The sequence below is a fragment of the Bradysia coprophila genome, chromosome II, assembly GCF_014529535.1.
Source record: "Bradysia coprophila strain Holo2 chromosome II, BU_Bcop_v1, whole genome shotgun sequence".
NCBI lineage: Eukaryota > Metazoa > Arthropoda > Insecta > Diptera > Sciaridae > Bradysia > Bradysia coprophila.
Window position 1 is genome coordinate 477,065 of NC_050735.1, and position 17,530 is coordinate 494,594.

General features: G+C 37.0%; 2 protein-coding genes across 4 annotated transcripts; one reads left to right on the plus strand and one right to left on the minus strand.

Moving 5' to 3' along the window:
- Nucleotides 1-2,888: 2,888 nt before the first annotated feature.
- LOC119085878 (vanin-like protein 1) lies at nucleotides 2,889-17,167 on the minus strand. Of its 2 annotated transcripts, none has more exons than XM_037196510.1 (6): nucleotides 16,986-17,167; nucleotides 4,303-4,769; nucleotides 3,615-4,249; nucleotides 3,430-3,553; nucleotides 3,188-3,364; nucleotides 2,889-3,112 (listed from the first exon to the last, which is right to left on the minus strand). In XM_037196510.1, the coding sequence occupies exons 1-6, from the start codon at nucleotides 17,043-17,045 to the stop codon at nucleotides 2,953-2,955; spliced, it is 1,623 nt and encodes a 540-aa protein (XP_037052405.1). In that variant the 5' UTR covers nucleotides 17,046-17,167; the 3' UTR covers nucleotides 2,889-2,952. The 2 variants fall into 2 exon arrangements, with proteins under 2 accessions (XP_037052405.1, XP_037052329.1); XM_037196434.1 differs by having other exon boundaries at nucleotides 3,430-3,557; nucleotides 3,619-4,249; nucleotides 16,986-17,158.
- LOC119086012 lies at nucleotides 11,762-14,761 on the plus strand. 2 transcript variants are annotated; one of them, XM_037196621.1, is made up of 5 exons: nucleotides 11,762-11,824; nucleotides 13,388-13,487; nucleotides 13,547-13,660; nucleotides 13,726-14,335; nucleotides 14,402-14,761. In XM_037196621.1, the coding sequence occupies exons 2-5, from the start codon at nucleotides 13,405-13,407 to the stop codon at nucleotides 14,675-14,677; spliced, it is 1,083 nt and encodes a 360-aa protein (XP_037052516.1). In that variant the 5' UTR covers nucleotides 11,762-11,824; nucleotides 13,388-13,404; the 3' UTR covers nucleotides 14,678-14,761. The 2 variants fall into 2 exon arrangements, with proteins under 2 accessions (XP_037052516.1, XP_037024115.1); XM_037168220.1 differs by having other exon boundaries at nucleotides 11,778-11,796; nucleotides 14,402-14,756.
- Nucleotides 17,168-17,530: the final 363 nt, after the last annotated feature.

Genomic DNA, 17,530 nt, shown 5'->3' on the forward strand with positions numbered 1-17,530 from the left:
TTAAACACCTAATGTTCCCCAGAGCGTATTTACATATTTCGAGGCGTGGTTCGAAAGTCACGTGAAGCTGGTGCTCCATACTGCACTTGTTATTGGTAGTAAAAGGCTGTCAGTCACCACAATCTGCCTGACTGGAACCTCAGACCCAATGCCGGACTGGCTAAAAAAAACCCTTCGGCTGTTGTGTAAAGAAAATTGGGAAAAAAGCCTTTATTCATAGAAGAAAGAAGAAGTAAAAGCCCATAAAGCTAATACAAACCTACTTAGAAGCTGTGTGATGTAGCAAATAGCCTAATTGACGTCATTTGAGGGGACGCGATGGCTTTCATCAAAATGATCCGAGTTCAATTCCCGTGTCAGACAAAATTCAACATGTAATTTTTCTGGTGATTATAACGTATACTCTCCCCTAGATGTCAGCTGTCATTCAAATGTTACGTCTATCTCGTCATATGCCTTCATGTCTTCATATTTAGTTGCGGCGTGTTGAGTTGGAGTTTAGAGTACTAAAAGTGGACATTGTGTCATACAAACGCCACTGTACTGAAACCATTTCATACAAAATAGCACACTATTTGACTGATTTTACTACGATCATTCACGCTTACTGTGCGTTGTGTAAGTGTATGTACAAAATGAATCTACTGACGTCAACCCAGTACGGTGACTTTGTACACATATTTCCAGCGTACATTTAGTCGAGATATATCAGTTATGAGCCTAAATATCCTCAAAGAGCATTTGCATACTTGTAGGCATGGTTTGGAAGTCACGTTAAGGCGGTGTTCCTTATTGAACTTGTTATTGGCCGGCAAAGTTTGTTAGTGAAGTGTCCAATCAAACAAACCAAAATCAGATAATTTACCAAACACAAGCGGCTTAGCATTGAAATTCATTGATCGATACTGTACACATAATTAGCAATTATTAGGAAGTGTTAGGCATCATTCATAAAGTATGTTCTAGACGTGACAGCTATTTTGTGTCCCTTTTTATAACATTTTCAGCCATATCGTGCATCTCTTTCACACGTGTGACGTAGTTCATGACCCCTTATTGCCATTGTGAATCATCGTTGCAGACAACCTTCTTACATTTGTTTAAATTGGGTTCTCGTCCTTAGAAGTCTTCCGAAACTGAAATTCCTTCGCTCTTCAGCATATTTTTTAAACGACACATGCTAAACGAAGAGAAGTTACAACTTTTCTTCATGATTATTATCGACTCGAAGACGTTGACGATAATATCACCAAGAAGACGATAATATCGTCCTCAAGATGATAATAACACCCGAAGTTGATATTATCGACCAGAAGACGATATTATCGGACTAAAGGACGATAACATCGCCCAAAAGGCGAAAATGTCCAGTTAAAATGATGTTATCGACTTTCGGTCGACATTATTGTATGGAAGACGATATTATCGACCAGAAGACAATAATATTGCCTGTAAGACGATTTTATCGCTTTAGGGACAATATTATTGTCTCCACGACGATATTATCATCCGAGTCGATAATGATTGTGTAGTTATGTTCCGTAACCTATTGACTGACATTAGAGTAAAGGACCTATTCCAATGACTATCAACTTAAGGCAGGACCTACTATTCTAGCATATCCCTTTAAAGTTGTCCCATTAAGAGGCACCGGTACTTTTCCGAAAAGCATACATTAGGGCGATTTTTAACTACTGGATTTTAGTTTACTTTTGACGATATCTTTCCATCAGAATCCTTTTTCAAAAATGTACGACCGCAATTCCGACCACGAATGTGTTAGCTTTTAACAGAAAATAGATTTGGTTGTAACAATTTGACCAGCTCTGAGAACAATGAGCAGTTTATGAAAATTTCATTAAACTGCTCACTTTTCTCAGAGTTGATCAAACGACTACAACCAAAACTAATTTTTATTTAAAGCCTTAGAGTAATTATACCTAGAGAGGAAATTACGAACAGAATTACGTAAAATTTGTGGTCCCGACATGAAATACGTAATATTTGATTGTGTGAGTTTTTCCCTACTAAATTGGTGGGCAAATTAGCGCAAAAAATTTGAATGTGCCTACTAGAAGGATTCTTTTTTTTATAATTTGAGAACGTTTAACATTCCACCGATATGAACTGATATCAACAAACACAACGGAAGAAATAGAAATTGACCCGTGTTGTTTTATGCAGCAAATTAGTTGTGCAATCATTTGTTTAGTTAATTGGAAAATTTTCTCCAGCCAATATCGGGCTTTTGTCTCATTTGATGGAAAATTACAAATCAACAAACAGATGCAACTCGAGCAATTTTTTATTATGCGCTTATAATGAACAGGTATTGCCCTTGACTCCATCCCGTAATGAATCACATTTGCACTATATTTAATTAAAAACAATTATTATTGCGAATGATTTTAAACAAAATTCCAAAATAGTGGTACGCGATTTGGAAAATATAAAACTGACAACTATCAAAATTTTCAACGCCTACATGTGTTAGTAGCTCTACGTAAAATTGTACGAAATGTGAATCTTATACAAACTGATGTCGGGACCACATTTTATCGTACGAAATACCTCTCTACGTATAATTACTCTAAGTTTAAAGCTAACAGATTCGTGGTCGGAATTGCGGTCGTACGTTTTTCAAAAAGGATTCTGATGAAAAGATATTAACAAAAATGAAATACGAAACACGCAAATGTAGGCTACAATTTTAGCTAAGTGCCGGTGCCTCTTAAGACATGCATTACATACACCCACCTAATTTAAGGTTTCAATATTCCAACTCCCTCGTTACCCTTGAGCTTCTTTGAACAATAAAAGTTAGAGTTTTCCAATTTGCCATTTTCCGATGCTTTGTTCTGACGAACAACTGGAAATAAAATCACACCTTGACGAAACACAAAATTTAAATTTTATCATCTGACTCGGGGTATTCATCATTTTTCCACATCATCAAATCAAAAATTTGGAAAGAGTTGCAGTCAGTATCATCGCAATGGCTGCTGAAGTTATTTTATTGCCATTTGAACGAAAATCTCTGCCATAAATTGCAAATGTTAACAAATCGGTTTTCGGTGTAAGCAAGGACATGGTGATTTCTTTGTTTGACGATCTGAAAAACAAATGGAAACCATGAAGTAAAATGCTTTTCCATGGTAAACGGTTTTCAGATTAAATTTGCATTTACCTAGCATTTGTGTCTTCCACGTATGTAAAGTCAGACGTTGGGTATGGCGATATGTTAAAGTTTAATGAATTGGGTAGAGTAAAGACGTTTACTTTGGGGAAGTTTCCTTTGATAATAATTTTCTCGAAAGTAAATTCACTCTGAACTGCACCGTCAGTTGTTTCGTTAACACGATATCTGTGAAATGTTGCAAACAATTTCTTAAGTGCAATTCTGCACCGTGACAAATATTTTGGTTATACCTTATTCCACATGAAGCGATACTGTTATTTTTACAAGCTAGAATGGCACAGGCAGTCATATTACCATCGGCTTTACCATCAAAAGTTCTATTGCCCATGAACACAGCAGCTTTGTATTCATAGTGTACCTAAACCCAAACGATTAGTTTATCTGAGAATGTGATGGAAATTGTCGCAAAGTTCACAGACCGAATTCTCCGGAACCGATCGCCAGGATGTAGATATCTCAAAGTCACAGCACAAATCTTGGCCATTTTCCTCCGAAGTATGACAAAGTGTAAAAGATTCGTGCAATGGTGTATTGGTGGAGTCGGGCACCTTCAGGTCTTGAAAACTGTAAACGTCTAACTGATCTCGTTTCAATTTGAGATCGTCAAAATTGGATCCGGAATACGGTACAGCTGATTGAGTCACTGGATTTCCCGGTACTTTTGGCACCTCGTGCACAAGAAGCCTGGTAGTTCTCTCGCCAGTCATTGTTGAAATTAGTGCACCGGATTTACCGGAATAAATTCCGGATCCAGCACTGCCCACCTGTGGATTATTGGCTCCAGCTCCTAGGAAGTTTGCGTCATTTGAATGGGCCCAATTTTGTTGAATTTGAACAGCTGATAAAAATGGTAGCTCAGAAAACCACATTGTTGGAAACACAAAGTCTTTGATTCCTTGTGCCACCAAATTCAAAGCAGGAGCTTGGAACATTAGATCGAAACAAATGAAGTGTCCGAATGTAACACCAAAGTCGGTTGTAAATGTGCTCATATCAGCTGTGCTAGACTGCGAAATTCCACTCTCTCCGAACAAGTTATATTTCCGGTATCTGAAAATAATCGATTAGATTCAGAGCACTCAAACTCAATGCCTCTCCCATACATTGAGATAACTTTTCCTTCCCGATTAAAAACGACGTTAGTGTTGTAAAGAAGCCATTCATTGGGACACTCGGCTTCGTAATCGTGTTCACCATCGTGATCATGTTCGTGTTCCGCCTCGTAGACTTCCGTGCAATTTCGTTTCATTGTTAAATTGATCACGACATACTTTCTCAGATCTCTGGCAGCACATGCGATGTTTCTCAAGTTTTGATCGTAGGTTTCATTCGTACAAACGTCGACATCTTCATTTTCCGTTGGAACTAAAGCGGCAGTTAGGCGAGAATTTAAACACGACTCAGGAAACACGATTATGTCCACATTGGCTGCTTCTGCAGAGCTCATAATTTCGATGTACTTGTCTGCATTGATTTTAAATAATTCAGCACTCGTTACTTGTTGCGCCCCTTGACCAACAAGGTATTCGACCACACCAGCAGTATATGTTGAGGATTCAGGAGTGGATGTCTATTGATGGTGTAGTTAAGAATTTCAGATAAGTAAAATAAATGACAAATATATAGTCTAAGATGCGGGAGAAGACCGAAAAAAAAATTCGTTTAGGCATAATTGTCTGATGTCCAACGCTGTCTGTGAAATAAGTCATAATAAGAAAAAAAAATACATTTACAGTCCGAGCACGTACCATGCCCCTACCGAGTCAAATTTTAACTTTCATTAACGAACCGATCCTATCCGGGTAAACACTGACTATGTAAAATAAAACAAGATTTCCAACAGCCCTCACTGCATTTGTAAGCATCCAACAATACTGCTTCTTCCTTTTCAATTTTCATTATTATTTTCTTTTACAGGAAATAACAGGTTACTTAAAAAAACTTGCATGAAAATTTCAGGTTAACTGAAACCGGTTGTGACTGGTCTGGAAATACGTAGATTCAGGTCAGTTTTTTTTTGAGAATTACTTTTCCTAACCTGAAATGCAGTCGACTTTAGAATTAGAATCTACCCTACCTGCTTCACTACCATGAACTACTTTGAATTGAAGCTAAAATACTTTTACATGTTTTTGTTTTCCCCTAGAGTCGAAAGTGACCTAGTGAAAAAAAAGTAAATTGGTTTAGACTTCAAAAGCATGTCAAATTCATTACAAAACTCTTGATATAAAAATGAAAAGTCGCGTTTTCTTGTGATTGTTGACCTCGGCCTCGGTACGGATCACCAAACTTCACACGAATACTCGACTTTTCAACCTGTCATGTAAATCACTATTAGCATGTAGCACTGTCGAAAAGCGTACTTATCATGTTTCAAGCACTATACTTTCGACGCCCTCGGCATGTAATATATATTACACACTTGTCACGAAGAGGTCGAGGCTTGCCGAGACTGATAGTGACAAGTGTGTACTCTATTTTATCACATAAGCGAAAACGAGACAACAACATAGAACTGAAGTGTAATTTTTGAATTAAACTTCTAGTTAAGTAATTTTGACAGCCGAACACCGCGCGTATGTGATAAAATCCATTACACAACTCGGGATAAAAAGATGAAAAGTCTAGTTTTCGTGTATTTATTGACCTCAGCTACGCCTCGTATCAACAAAGTTCACACGAAAACTCTACTTTTCATCTTTTTATCCCTAGTTTTGAAAAATACTTATGTTTTCCCTGTATTCCATGTATTCTATGTATAACTTGGGGCTTTATACAACCCTTTGGATAAAGTATTTATTTGTTCAACGAGGGAAGATAAGTTCGAGATCGCATTTCGAGGGTGTTGTCACCTAAGGCATCCGAAGTTTCAGCTGAGGGGAGACAACTACTATTTTCTCTCCTGAGCTGTGAAACGCAAAAATTGACTTTAAGTTTAGAAGCATGTATTTCATGGACAGTGGACAGGACACCCTCCTTCAAACTATCGTGAAATGGAGCTGTTCATACAGTTTTTCCAAAATCTCTCTCCTGGTGTTGCTAAAATGCATGAAACATGAGACCTGCCTGGACCATTCTACCCTTCGAAGCTTAACAAACTTCATGAATGACGGCTACGTTATAATGAAAAATTAAGTATGACCTTGCAATGAGCACAGGCAACCAATGGAACGTCACACAAAGCAGTTAAATGAAAAATTTATTCATTTAATTCACACCAAAATCGGTTTTTAATGACTGGATTAAAGTCAACAGTTCGTGAAAGATCATCAATTTTTTCAGAGTTATTTAAAGGTTTTATTGGAATGGTCGCGCTGTATTCATTTTGTATTTTTATGTGCGTAATGCAAATAATTACAAAGGTAGTAAATGGAGCGAAGGCTTGTCACAACAATTCAGTTAGTGCTTGTTATTCTGAATTTAAAAATTCCGAATAATAGGTCCTGGAACACTATCACAACATCCGTCCCGTTTCAGGAATACTATGAAGCCATACCAAAGGATACCATTTGTAAGATATTAGATCCACACCTTGTGTACAACTTCACGTGCACATCCAAATACATTAACCGAACAATGAGTCTACGGTCACAGGAAATTATTTTTCAACCGGGTGTTGTTCTTGATAACTATCATGTGAGTGACTGATGTCAGATATTAGGACAGAGTAATTTAGTAAAATGTCCCTCCCGGGCTTTAGCTGAAAATTCAAATGATGCGTAAATTTGGCAAAATATTTCGGCCGTTCCTAATAAACACTGAGCAGGACTTTTGCGCTTTCACAAATGAAAATGGAGTCGATTCGTCGTTTTCGTTAATAAAGAAAATGCTAAACTTAAAGAGCCGTTATCGATTCGGCAATTGGTATCATTCCTGTCCTATTTCGGTTACGTCGCTTTTGTGAAAATGGATTTTTTTTTATAAAACTGTTTTTTCACAGGGAAGAAGATACGAAAAGGATGTACCGATGGACAATAGTAAAATGCCTGACGTGGCTATGTCCGGAGAACATCGAATCGATTTGATTGGATTCACGTTCATAGACGGAAAACGAAGAGAGTTCAGCTTAACACAACATTTGGGTGAGATTCGTTCGAAAACTAAGAAGGGACTCTGAACGCATTGGACTAAGGCTGGCAATTCAAGGGGGTAATAATAAAATGATTTATTGCATACGCGGTGTGATTCCCCGAAAAAATTATTCACCTAGGATATATAAACAAACATTATACTTCTGTAAATTGTCAAAGTGTCATTCGCATATCTTGTTGTCTCGTTTTCGCTTATGCGATAAAAAAGAATATGAATATCGGCAAGCCTCGACCGCTTTGTCATACGTGCATAATATTTATTACTCGCGGCACACTGCGAATTTTTATTTTCGCTGGACTTCGCAAGTAAAATACCCTACGTAATTGTTTGGATATTGTGGTTTTTCCACGATGGATTATAGCCCGAGCCGTCGACAAAATAAAAATCTCAAAACAAGGACGTAATGCCATGTTTTCCGATTATATCAAATATTATCTCCCTAAAATGACAACATTGTTGCGACATTTAATAGGTGTGCAACCTGTTTACGTTAGTGGGTGGGTTGGTTTTTTATTTGGATTGAGAGAACATCAATTCGTGCAAAATCGAAATGGAGGAGATAAAATGAATTACAAAAAAAAATCTGCTTCTTTTATTTGACGTATAAATATTTTGGTTGATTCACGACTCGATTTTGTTTTTGGAACAGAAAAATGTTTTTGGCTTCCGAATAAATAGCTGTGTTGTTATGCAGATGTTATGCTCGATATTATAGTACATTTTTAAACGTTACAAACATAGTCCCTATCACGGTGGGGCTGAACGAATTTTAAACAAACATGTCTACTTCCATCTCAGTTCTTTTCATAGCTGAGTTAGAGGCATGTATTATTCAACGGCACATGTTGCAAGCGCAACCGCTTAACCGTTTCTGAGAACTAGGAATATCTACACCTGGCCTCGCAGACGTTGCTTGACCTGTGTTTGAAACTGGAATCGGTAGAGGGCAGGGGCGCCGACTTCTAAGGACAAGCGAGGCTCGGGCACCACTACTCGAATGATGAGCACCACTACATCTTTCCAGTTTTACTTGAAAGAGCATCACTACTCCCAGATTCGCTTGTTGTATGAGCACGACTATTCCCAAACACAAGTCGGCGTCGCTGGTAGAGGGACAAATTCTAAGATCAACCATGTAATATATATTACACACTTGTCACGAAGAAGTCGAAGAAGTCTCACGACGAAGCGCTCAACGTATCACTGACAATAACAAAATTTTGAAAGTGTTCTCTTGTGGTACATTTTCAGAAATGTCACTTTTTTGCTATGCTCGGTGAATTTTGGCGACTTCCATACCTTGCCAGTTGACATATTTCAACACGACATACCTTGTGAAAGTTAGCCTGAAGTCTGAACTTTCCAATGATACCAAATATGCCATACATGAATGATTCTCAGCAAGAACTATTTGTGATAAAGATTTTGCATCGAGGTCGGGCTACTAGCAAATTTAGGACCATGGAAAACGAAATTTACAAATATTATAAAATATTGTCTTTTAATTATGTCTAATTGTCTAAGGTGAGTTATCCGACGTATAATATTTGCTTATTTTTCCATAACAAATATGAAAATAGAAATTTCGTCGAAATCGCTTGAAAACTGAAATAGGAGGAAACCACAACAACACAAGCAAAGAAAACACACTAGCCATTCCAACAGCAAAGCATCCACACAATCCATTTTCGGCCGGAGACAGCGGAAGAGAAAGTATTTTCTTGGCCGCAAATACCTCTCACTGAGAAGTACAGAAAAATTGTACTTTGCGTGTCAAAATCCGTCGCGGAAAAAGGATAGTTAAGAAGGCAGACTAGGTGACAAAGAGCCCTCTGTTGAAAGCTTCATGTAAACACTCACTTTTGTATGAAAAATATTTGGAAAATAACTCATTTTGGGAATCCATTTTTACATGTAATTTACGTTGGGGCACTTGGCGGCTTAAATAGTCTTAAAGTTTGGACCTTTATCGACAAAATTGCTGAAAAAAATGTTTTAAAAATTGCATAAAACGAAAGACATTACGGTTTTAAAACATCGCTTCACTGGACACAAAACATGAAGAATTTCACTTTATTTACACATCTAAACACACTGCCTCCAACTTTTTATTATTAGAATTGATAATGCACACACTTGTCTACCAAATTCCAGAATTAATTTGACAAAAATCACTTTTTATTAATTAGAAACAGAAAATAAAACCCGAAATTGTTCAATAACTGCCATTTTTTCAATTGTTGAGCTTTGATTTCACGATATTTTTATTCAAAGAGTTAGCATAATTAGACTTAGCGTCTTGTTAGCTTACTAAAGAAGTGGGGGAGGTTACAATTTTAATAAATGTCTAACATCGTTGAAGGATCGGACACTTTTTTGAATGAAAATATTTTACCGCCGAAGTGAACACAGCAAACATTCATTCTAGTACTTATAATAGCGGAGTGTCACAGTTGTGTCGAAATATTTTCTGTGTTTTTGTCGCGACAAAACAAAAAAAAACTTTTTGTTTTTGCATCAAATAAAAAGTGTTTAGTGTTCAAATATGCCTTGGCGACCTAAAGAGACTATGCCCGAATACAATGGAAAGCATAAGAGGTGAGTTTCTTTGAATTTTTTCGGTGAGTTTTTGTGATAAAATTTTCCATACATTTTCGGGAAACTGTCCTGTCATTTCCCAATGACGGGTTTTAAGGGCATACCCTAACAGAATTTTGCCCTCACCGGGATATTGAACCCGTTTTTTTGGTCAGTTTGTCATGTTTCAAACAGCTACACAAGACGACCAGCAGAATTTTTAGCCCCGTACGAAGTACGAAGGGGCTTATAGGATTACGATGCCGTGTGTAATTGATGGAATTCGAAGCAGACGGTAAGGGCAAAGTGTTTGCCTATGTTCATAGATAACGAATCCGCAATAAAAATTTTGTCTGTCCGTCTGTCCGTCTGTCACGTCAATATCTTGAGTAAATCAAATCCGATTTCAAATTTTTTTTTTTTCCCTGAAAGGTAGTTGAAATAGTGAGGCTAAGTTCGAAGATGGGCGATTTTGGGTCGACCCCTCCAGAGCTGGGGCCCCATAAGTGCTTTAACATTTTCCAAAGATTTCTCTGGTCATTTAAAGGCTACACTTGTAAGTGATACATCAAATGAAAGGTATTTACAATACCTATCCACAAAAAAAAAGTTTATGGAAATTGGATGACCGACTCGTGAGTTAGACCCCTTGGTGTGACCTAGGTACAGGGCGGCAAGCCGTTTTTGCTTGTAGGTTAGTCATATTTGAACGGATTTAGATGGATTTTGATTTATTAGATAGGTATTGACCGTACCAATCAGGGAAAAAAAAGTTTATGAAATTCGGTGTACCGGAGCGTGAGCTAGGTCTCTTGGAGTGAGCTTATATGTGGCTACTCGGCCGTACAGTGAAGGTGGTGTTTTTTGTTAATATCTCGAGCAAAATTTAACCGAATTTCATGAATTTTTTTTTGTTTGAAAGGTACTAACGAATGTAAAGCAGCCGTTGTACTTTCCACCTCCTAACAAAATGGCCGTCGGCCGCTATTTTGGATTTTTGTAAAATCAATATAAATAGGTGAAAATGATAATTCCAAAATCACTGATCAGTGGGAAGTGTAGTTTGTGTTACTTTTGAAAGGAACGTCGTACGGGGCTTCGTAATTGCGCTATGCGCAATTTTTAAGACGTACACATTGCATAAGAATTTTACGACGTTTACGGGCGCAATAGGCTTACGGTAAGAGTAGGGCGACGGACGAAGTAGGGTCACGTGCGCAATAGATGTACGGGTTTGTACGGGGCTCAGTCGCAGCAAACGCTCCGACTGTTCTGACGGCTCGTTTTATTTAAATAAATCTATAATCTTCGTCACGCACAAATGTTGTCTTTCTTATGTAAAGTGTTTTCAATTGAGGTACTGTTAAGTTATGATTGATAACTTATTGACATTCTGCATTTAATTGCTTTGTGAAATTGGAACAATCTAAGTTCATTAAGGTGATACTGGTGATTGTATAATGAGTATAATGAGTATAGAAACAAGCATCCATTCAGAGCACATTATTGGTAAATGGGTTTACAGTGGATGAAAATATTTTATAATTTTATATCCTACGAATCCTACACTTTATTGTCATCATTATCGATATTTTTGGTACATTTGTAAGTAGTTTCACTGGTAGTAAATTTAGGTTGGAAAATATTTTAAGCTTGGATCTATGTAGTTGTCATGGGACTAGGAAAGAATACGAGAATACCAAAGTAATATTGGACAAAAATTGAACAAGAAGTTATGGAACAACATCCCCAAGTGAAGTCATTCACTCGTAGTGAATAGAATTGTAAACACTAATAATAGGCCCTGTCTCGAAAACATACAATGAGGAAGGGTGGGATGGTTGATGTGTTGAGTTGCCGGTATAAAAGGTTCGTTAATCTGAGAAAATGATTTAGTGAGAGCTGAAGTTTTCATATTTTACTACAGAGTTCAGTGAATAGAAAAATAGATTTTCGGTACAAATTTAAGAAAAATAAGAGTTAACCCAGTTTCAAAATCAAGCAGATCATTTTCATTTATAAAATTGGCAAAATTTTTCAAGCGTGCGGTTCTTATCGGCATCCGATTCAAATATTTCCCAGTAGTTATTTGTTACCCAAGAGAAGAAAAGCAGGAAATTTCATTTCGATGGTGTTGGTCGATGGCCAGAGCGTAGCGAGGGTCACAAGTCACACGAGAAAATGAAATTTCCTGTTTTTCTTTCCGAGGTCAACACAAAATTTTTCACAACAAAGGCCTCGAAGTTTCAGCGCAGGGGAGAAAATGACTATTTTCTCTCCTGCGTTGTGAAAATGTAATTTTCCGATGTATAACTTTTTTCCGTTGATCTGTTCAGCTAACTTTTCAATAACCGAAATTTTGTATGCCATAAGGGTTTTTTAGGCGAAGGCGATTGGTAGTCACAGAGAAAAAAGTCGGATTAAATGTTTAATCTACGGAAGATTACGAACATTTTAAATATTTCGAAAGATTTATTTTCAATCTTTTTTCAAAGATTACAAAAATTAAATCTTTCGATAGATTGCGTTTCGGATTAAAATGGCTAAAATTGATAGTAGCAATGAGAAGTGAAGTAAAATATAAAACATTTTGCCAGGATCAACTTCTTTTTCGTTGCTCATCCAGATTTATGAAATATAATAAACGTTTATTGAATAATCGAAAAAAAAAATGTTGCTTTCGATTAGGATTTGAACTCGTTTACTATGATGGTTACCTCAGTTGGTACAAAGGTTTCGTATAGAAGATTATTTTTTAATCATTGAAAGATTAAAATATCCGCAACAACGGTTCGAAAATAAACCTTGCCAAGATTAAGAACCCAATAGCTCAGTGGTAAAGTACAGGACTGGAGATACGGAGGTAGCGAGGTGAAAGAGTTCAAATCCTGATCAAAGTTAGTAAAAAAAATATTTAATTTCAACTAAACAAATAAAATTCACAATTTCAGAATAAAAATATTAAAATAAATGTTGAAAAAAGTTTTTGATTTCAAAATAAAAAAAATTGAAATCTCTTGAAAGATTTCGATCTAATCCATCGACAGATTATTTTCGAAAGATTAAATGCAAGTAATCTTTCGAAAAATTAGATTTCAACCCAAAAATAAATTTGGTCCTATATGTAATCCGAAAAAGATTTAAATCTAATCCAGGATTTTTCTCTGTGTAGGCTGCGTGAAAAATTGCGTTCGAATGAGTAAGCCTAAGGGAAGAGGAGTCGTTCTAATGACCGAGGACTCATCAGTTACATGGGTATACAGGCTGAGCACGTAACTGGTGATTCTCGAAGAGAGTCTCAGAAATAACTAGAGCTGTGAAGTTAGTTTGAGTCAATGTTTTACATTAGGCAGAAAAAATTTGGCCGTTTGGAATGTACAGATGTGAATAAATCGGTGATGATGATGAGGCACAAACAGCAGGAATGGCAGAAGTTTTCTATATTTCAAGTCTTGCAACTCGATTCTTTGAATATTTCAGGCAAAGAATATTTTTTATTAATAGTTATTGATAAAACAGGTGCATTGCGGGGGAAAATGAAGTTGTGGTTATGTGGCCTGGTTGTAGCATTTGCTATTTTCGTTCACGTTGAAACATACTCGACCTTTGAAGGACAGAGGTGAATGAATTCAATTACAAATTTGAAAAACTAAAAAAAAATTTAACCAACTTATGTAGTGAGCATCACATTCATACTCGAGGCATTGATGAGGTAAACGTACCATTCCACTCATATGTTCCGGGATATGATGCAACAGCCGCCATCAGTGACGATGAGTCGATGAAGGATTTGTGAGTAAATTTTCAATATGCTAAATAGTCCCCGCAGTCATGGTAATATTACCAATTCCGTTCAGTGAGCCCTTTGACGTCGAACTGGAAGGTGAATATTTCTGGGAGTTAATCTACCACATTGATAACACAGGTCAGAACAACCCGTACCATGAAACACGTAAAGTTACCAAAACTGTAAAGACCAGCTACTCTGACCTCACGAAATACGTCTTCGATGCTTCACTTAAAATCAGCCAAAGTATGGAAGCAGGCGGAAAATTTGAAATTATTTCCGCCACTGTGAAACACTCCATGGACTTAGAACTGTCGGCATCGTATGAAAAAGTTGTTGAGACAAAGACCGAGAGTACAGTCACTGAAGAACTAACAAGAGAGTTTAATGTCGGTGCCAATTCTGTTGGTTCAATGTATAGGTTAAACTATAAAGGGCCTGGTGTATCATATGCAACTGGAACAATTTCCTCAAACAACAGCATGGATCTGAGTAAAGTCATCGTTAACTGTAGAGTGAAACGACTTCCGATGCTCCAAGACATTCGCGTGGTGTACACGAAGCAAAGTATCGAAAGACCAGAAAATGTGATAACCGATAGATACGGAGGTAGTCCAGATATAAACAGCAAACACGAAGGAGACTACGTTTGGTTAGTTCCCGTTTGGACGACTAAAGCGGTGAGCATTTTATTTTTTAAATAAGCGCAAGCCACAGAAACAAAAGCTTTTTTTTACATTAAACAGTCTAAAGCTGTGACAGGTATCCAAATTGTCGTTCAAAACGAAGAGAACAAAAACTACAACGATTTGGCACAGGGGGCTAAAGGGTTGTATCGGTACTTAAAAATGTTGCGAGACCCTAATTCACACACTAAAATCAAGAGAGTCGGACTCTTAAGGTCGTCAACTTTCATCTATGGTGATCGACAGAAACACGGATGGGACGAATGCACACAAGACATCAATGTGGATAGAAAAGGAGATTGGCTACATTTGTGCTGGAATACTGTATCGGTTTAAACGAAGCTTTTTCCCATGACAGAGATATATGTCAGCTATTTTTGGTTATATATTTTTGGAATAAATTTGGAAACTTAAACGCTACAATTGATTGATTAATTGACCTGTTCACCTGTTAACGACAATCTCTGCCTAGTGCAGACCTACAAAAAATATTGAAAGTTCGAAGAATCGAAGTTAGGAATAGTAATTCGGTTTAAACGCCATTTGAATGCCTTTTGAAAAAGTTGTTTGGCAAATATGACATCAAAGTCAAAGTTGAGAGTCGTTGGCATCATTGAAAAGCTCAGACTTCAGGCTAACTTTTACAATGTATGTTGTGTTGAAATATGTCAACCGGCAAGGTATGGAAGTAGCCAAAGTTCACCGAGGGTAGCAAATAAGTTTAATTTCTGATAATGTACCACAAGAGACCACTTTCAAGATTTTGTTATTGCCATTCGAAAGGGCACATAAACCTAGTCTAGAATCGCTATTACAGTGCTACGTCGGGCGTTTCGTCCTGGAGACATCACCGCTTGAAGAAGGTAAAATTGCGACTTTCAGCTTCTATTTCTCTGCGACCAAGTGACCGAGAGAAATAATCTTTACATGGTTGTTCTTAGAATTTGTCCCTCTACCGATTCCAGTTTCGAACACTGGTCCAACAACTTCCGCGGGGTCAGGTGACGAAATTCCTAGTTCTCAGAAACGGCTCAGCGATTGCGCCTGCGACATGTGCCGTTGAATAGTACATGCCTCCCCTAACTCAGCTATGAAAAGAACCGAGATGGAAGTTTACATGTTGTTTAAAATTCGTTCAGCCCCACCCTGCCCATCGAAATGAATGGACAAAATCTGTCCGGATGATCTGAGCAAAACTGTGAGAGTGGGTTTTTCATACTTTATCAGTCACTCTAGGAGGAATAACAATTTTTTATGACAAATAGCACTCGAGATTTACCAAGAAATCCGTAGACAAAATTAACAGACATTTAATGATAAAGTCCATTCGAACTATCTAATCTGAATCGGTTGATGGTACCTCTTGAATATACACATATTTTGCTAAGAAAGAAAATAGAGTCTGAGGTGGAATGATTGGAACAGGCCATATGACGTCGTAAACGATTAATTTACACATTCATCGATAAGTGGTTCGAATCAATGCATGAAAGTGAAATTTATCGATTGAATGTAAATATTGAACGTTATAATCATCACTACAACAGGCCCGTACTGACCATATGGGCTAATATGGGCTAATTGGGAACCTTGTCTTTTTTCTTAAAACTCCTGTATTTACATCTGGAATGTTACGATTGGAATTTTCTCTCTTGACTAAGTTTAAGAGCCATTTAAACCGAATGCCTGACGCACCTTTTGGTAGCCAGTCCGGTTCTGTCAATGTAGTAGTCTCCAAAAAACCGTTACACATCGAAATTTAACCTGCTTGCCCGACAGAAATTAAATTAAAATTCTATCGACAGTTGTTAACCGGTTATAAGTATTTTTAATATACGAATGAATGAATGGAGGTCGCGTTATAAATTTCACTTTACACTACGGAGAGGTACCGATTTTGTTAGAATTTGAATTGATAATACATATTGGCGGTTTTTGGAAAATATCTCTAGGTATTTGAACTCTATCATCGGTCCTAGCTTCGTAAGTAGAACGTACTTTTAACGAACACTCTAGCAAACAAACTCTCAGCTCTATGTGTCAAATTCACACAAGAGTATTGTTTTAACCTTTCAAAAACGGCTAATCATCTGTTATCGGCGCCAATGACAAAAAAACAATGACCTCAGGGTTATGCGGTTACTTAGCATGTTAATGCGAATGAAGTAAAAGATTTTGTGATTTTAAACAATTGAAGTAACAGATTTAATGATTTTGTTGCGGTACGCGTAAATGGTGAAACGATTCAGCTTTTTTGAATGATTAGGCCGGTCGCCGGTGTAAGATAAATAAAAGAGACTGTGCACAATTGTGTCATAAATCTTTGCTTCAGAACCTTTACTGCATTCATAAAAACTAAATGAAAAACGAGACCGAAAAATGCGGTCGTGTTTCATTGAAGTGAATGTTTTAGGCAACCAATACACAGATAAAGGAATGCCACCAAACAAAGAACATGAGAATATTGACTTGAATTATTTATCTAAGAGAAAAACTACAACAATGAGCCGTCAGCGATATAATGCAATACACACACTTTGTAATGCACCCATTTAAGCGAGTTAATATTTTCATATTGTTCCTGACTAATCATTCATATCGGCACAAAATACAAACAAACATGCTTTAAAGACATTGAACGTACTTGAATTGATGAGCTTATCATCAGCATCGATAATCCAATCACTTGTATTACCCAAGCCATATTGAATTGTTGGTTACGTCGATAAAATCGTCAATGAGAAATCAACTTTCTTTCAAAAAATCAATCTATTTTGTCGGTACCGTACCGTACGGTGTCGAGTGCACTGAAATACTGATATTGGCTTGTCGCTTCCTCTAAGTAATATTCATTATACGATCATTAACGTTCCATTTCATATTTTATCACTCTGCTCCATTGTTCGTGCAGATAAGATTTTACCTCTATATTTTAGTTACATCTGGTAAAATTAATAACTAAAACGTACATCGGACCAATAAATTATTAATAATTTCACCACCACTGATAATGCTAAATTGGCATGCAATATGAGACTATGAGACATATCAGTACTTATACACTGATCACAATGGAATTTTGACAATACTTTGTATAGAGCTTGTGTTGAACCAGCCACGTATTTCAATTGGTAATTCAGTGCGAATGTATAAATTGTAGTTTTGGTCTTGTTATGATACGTGTAACCT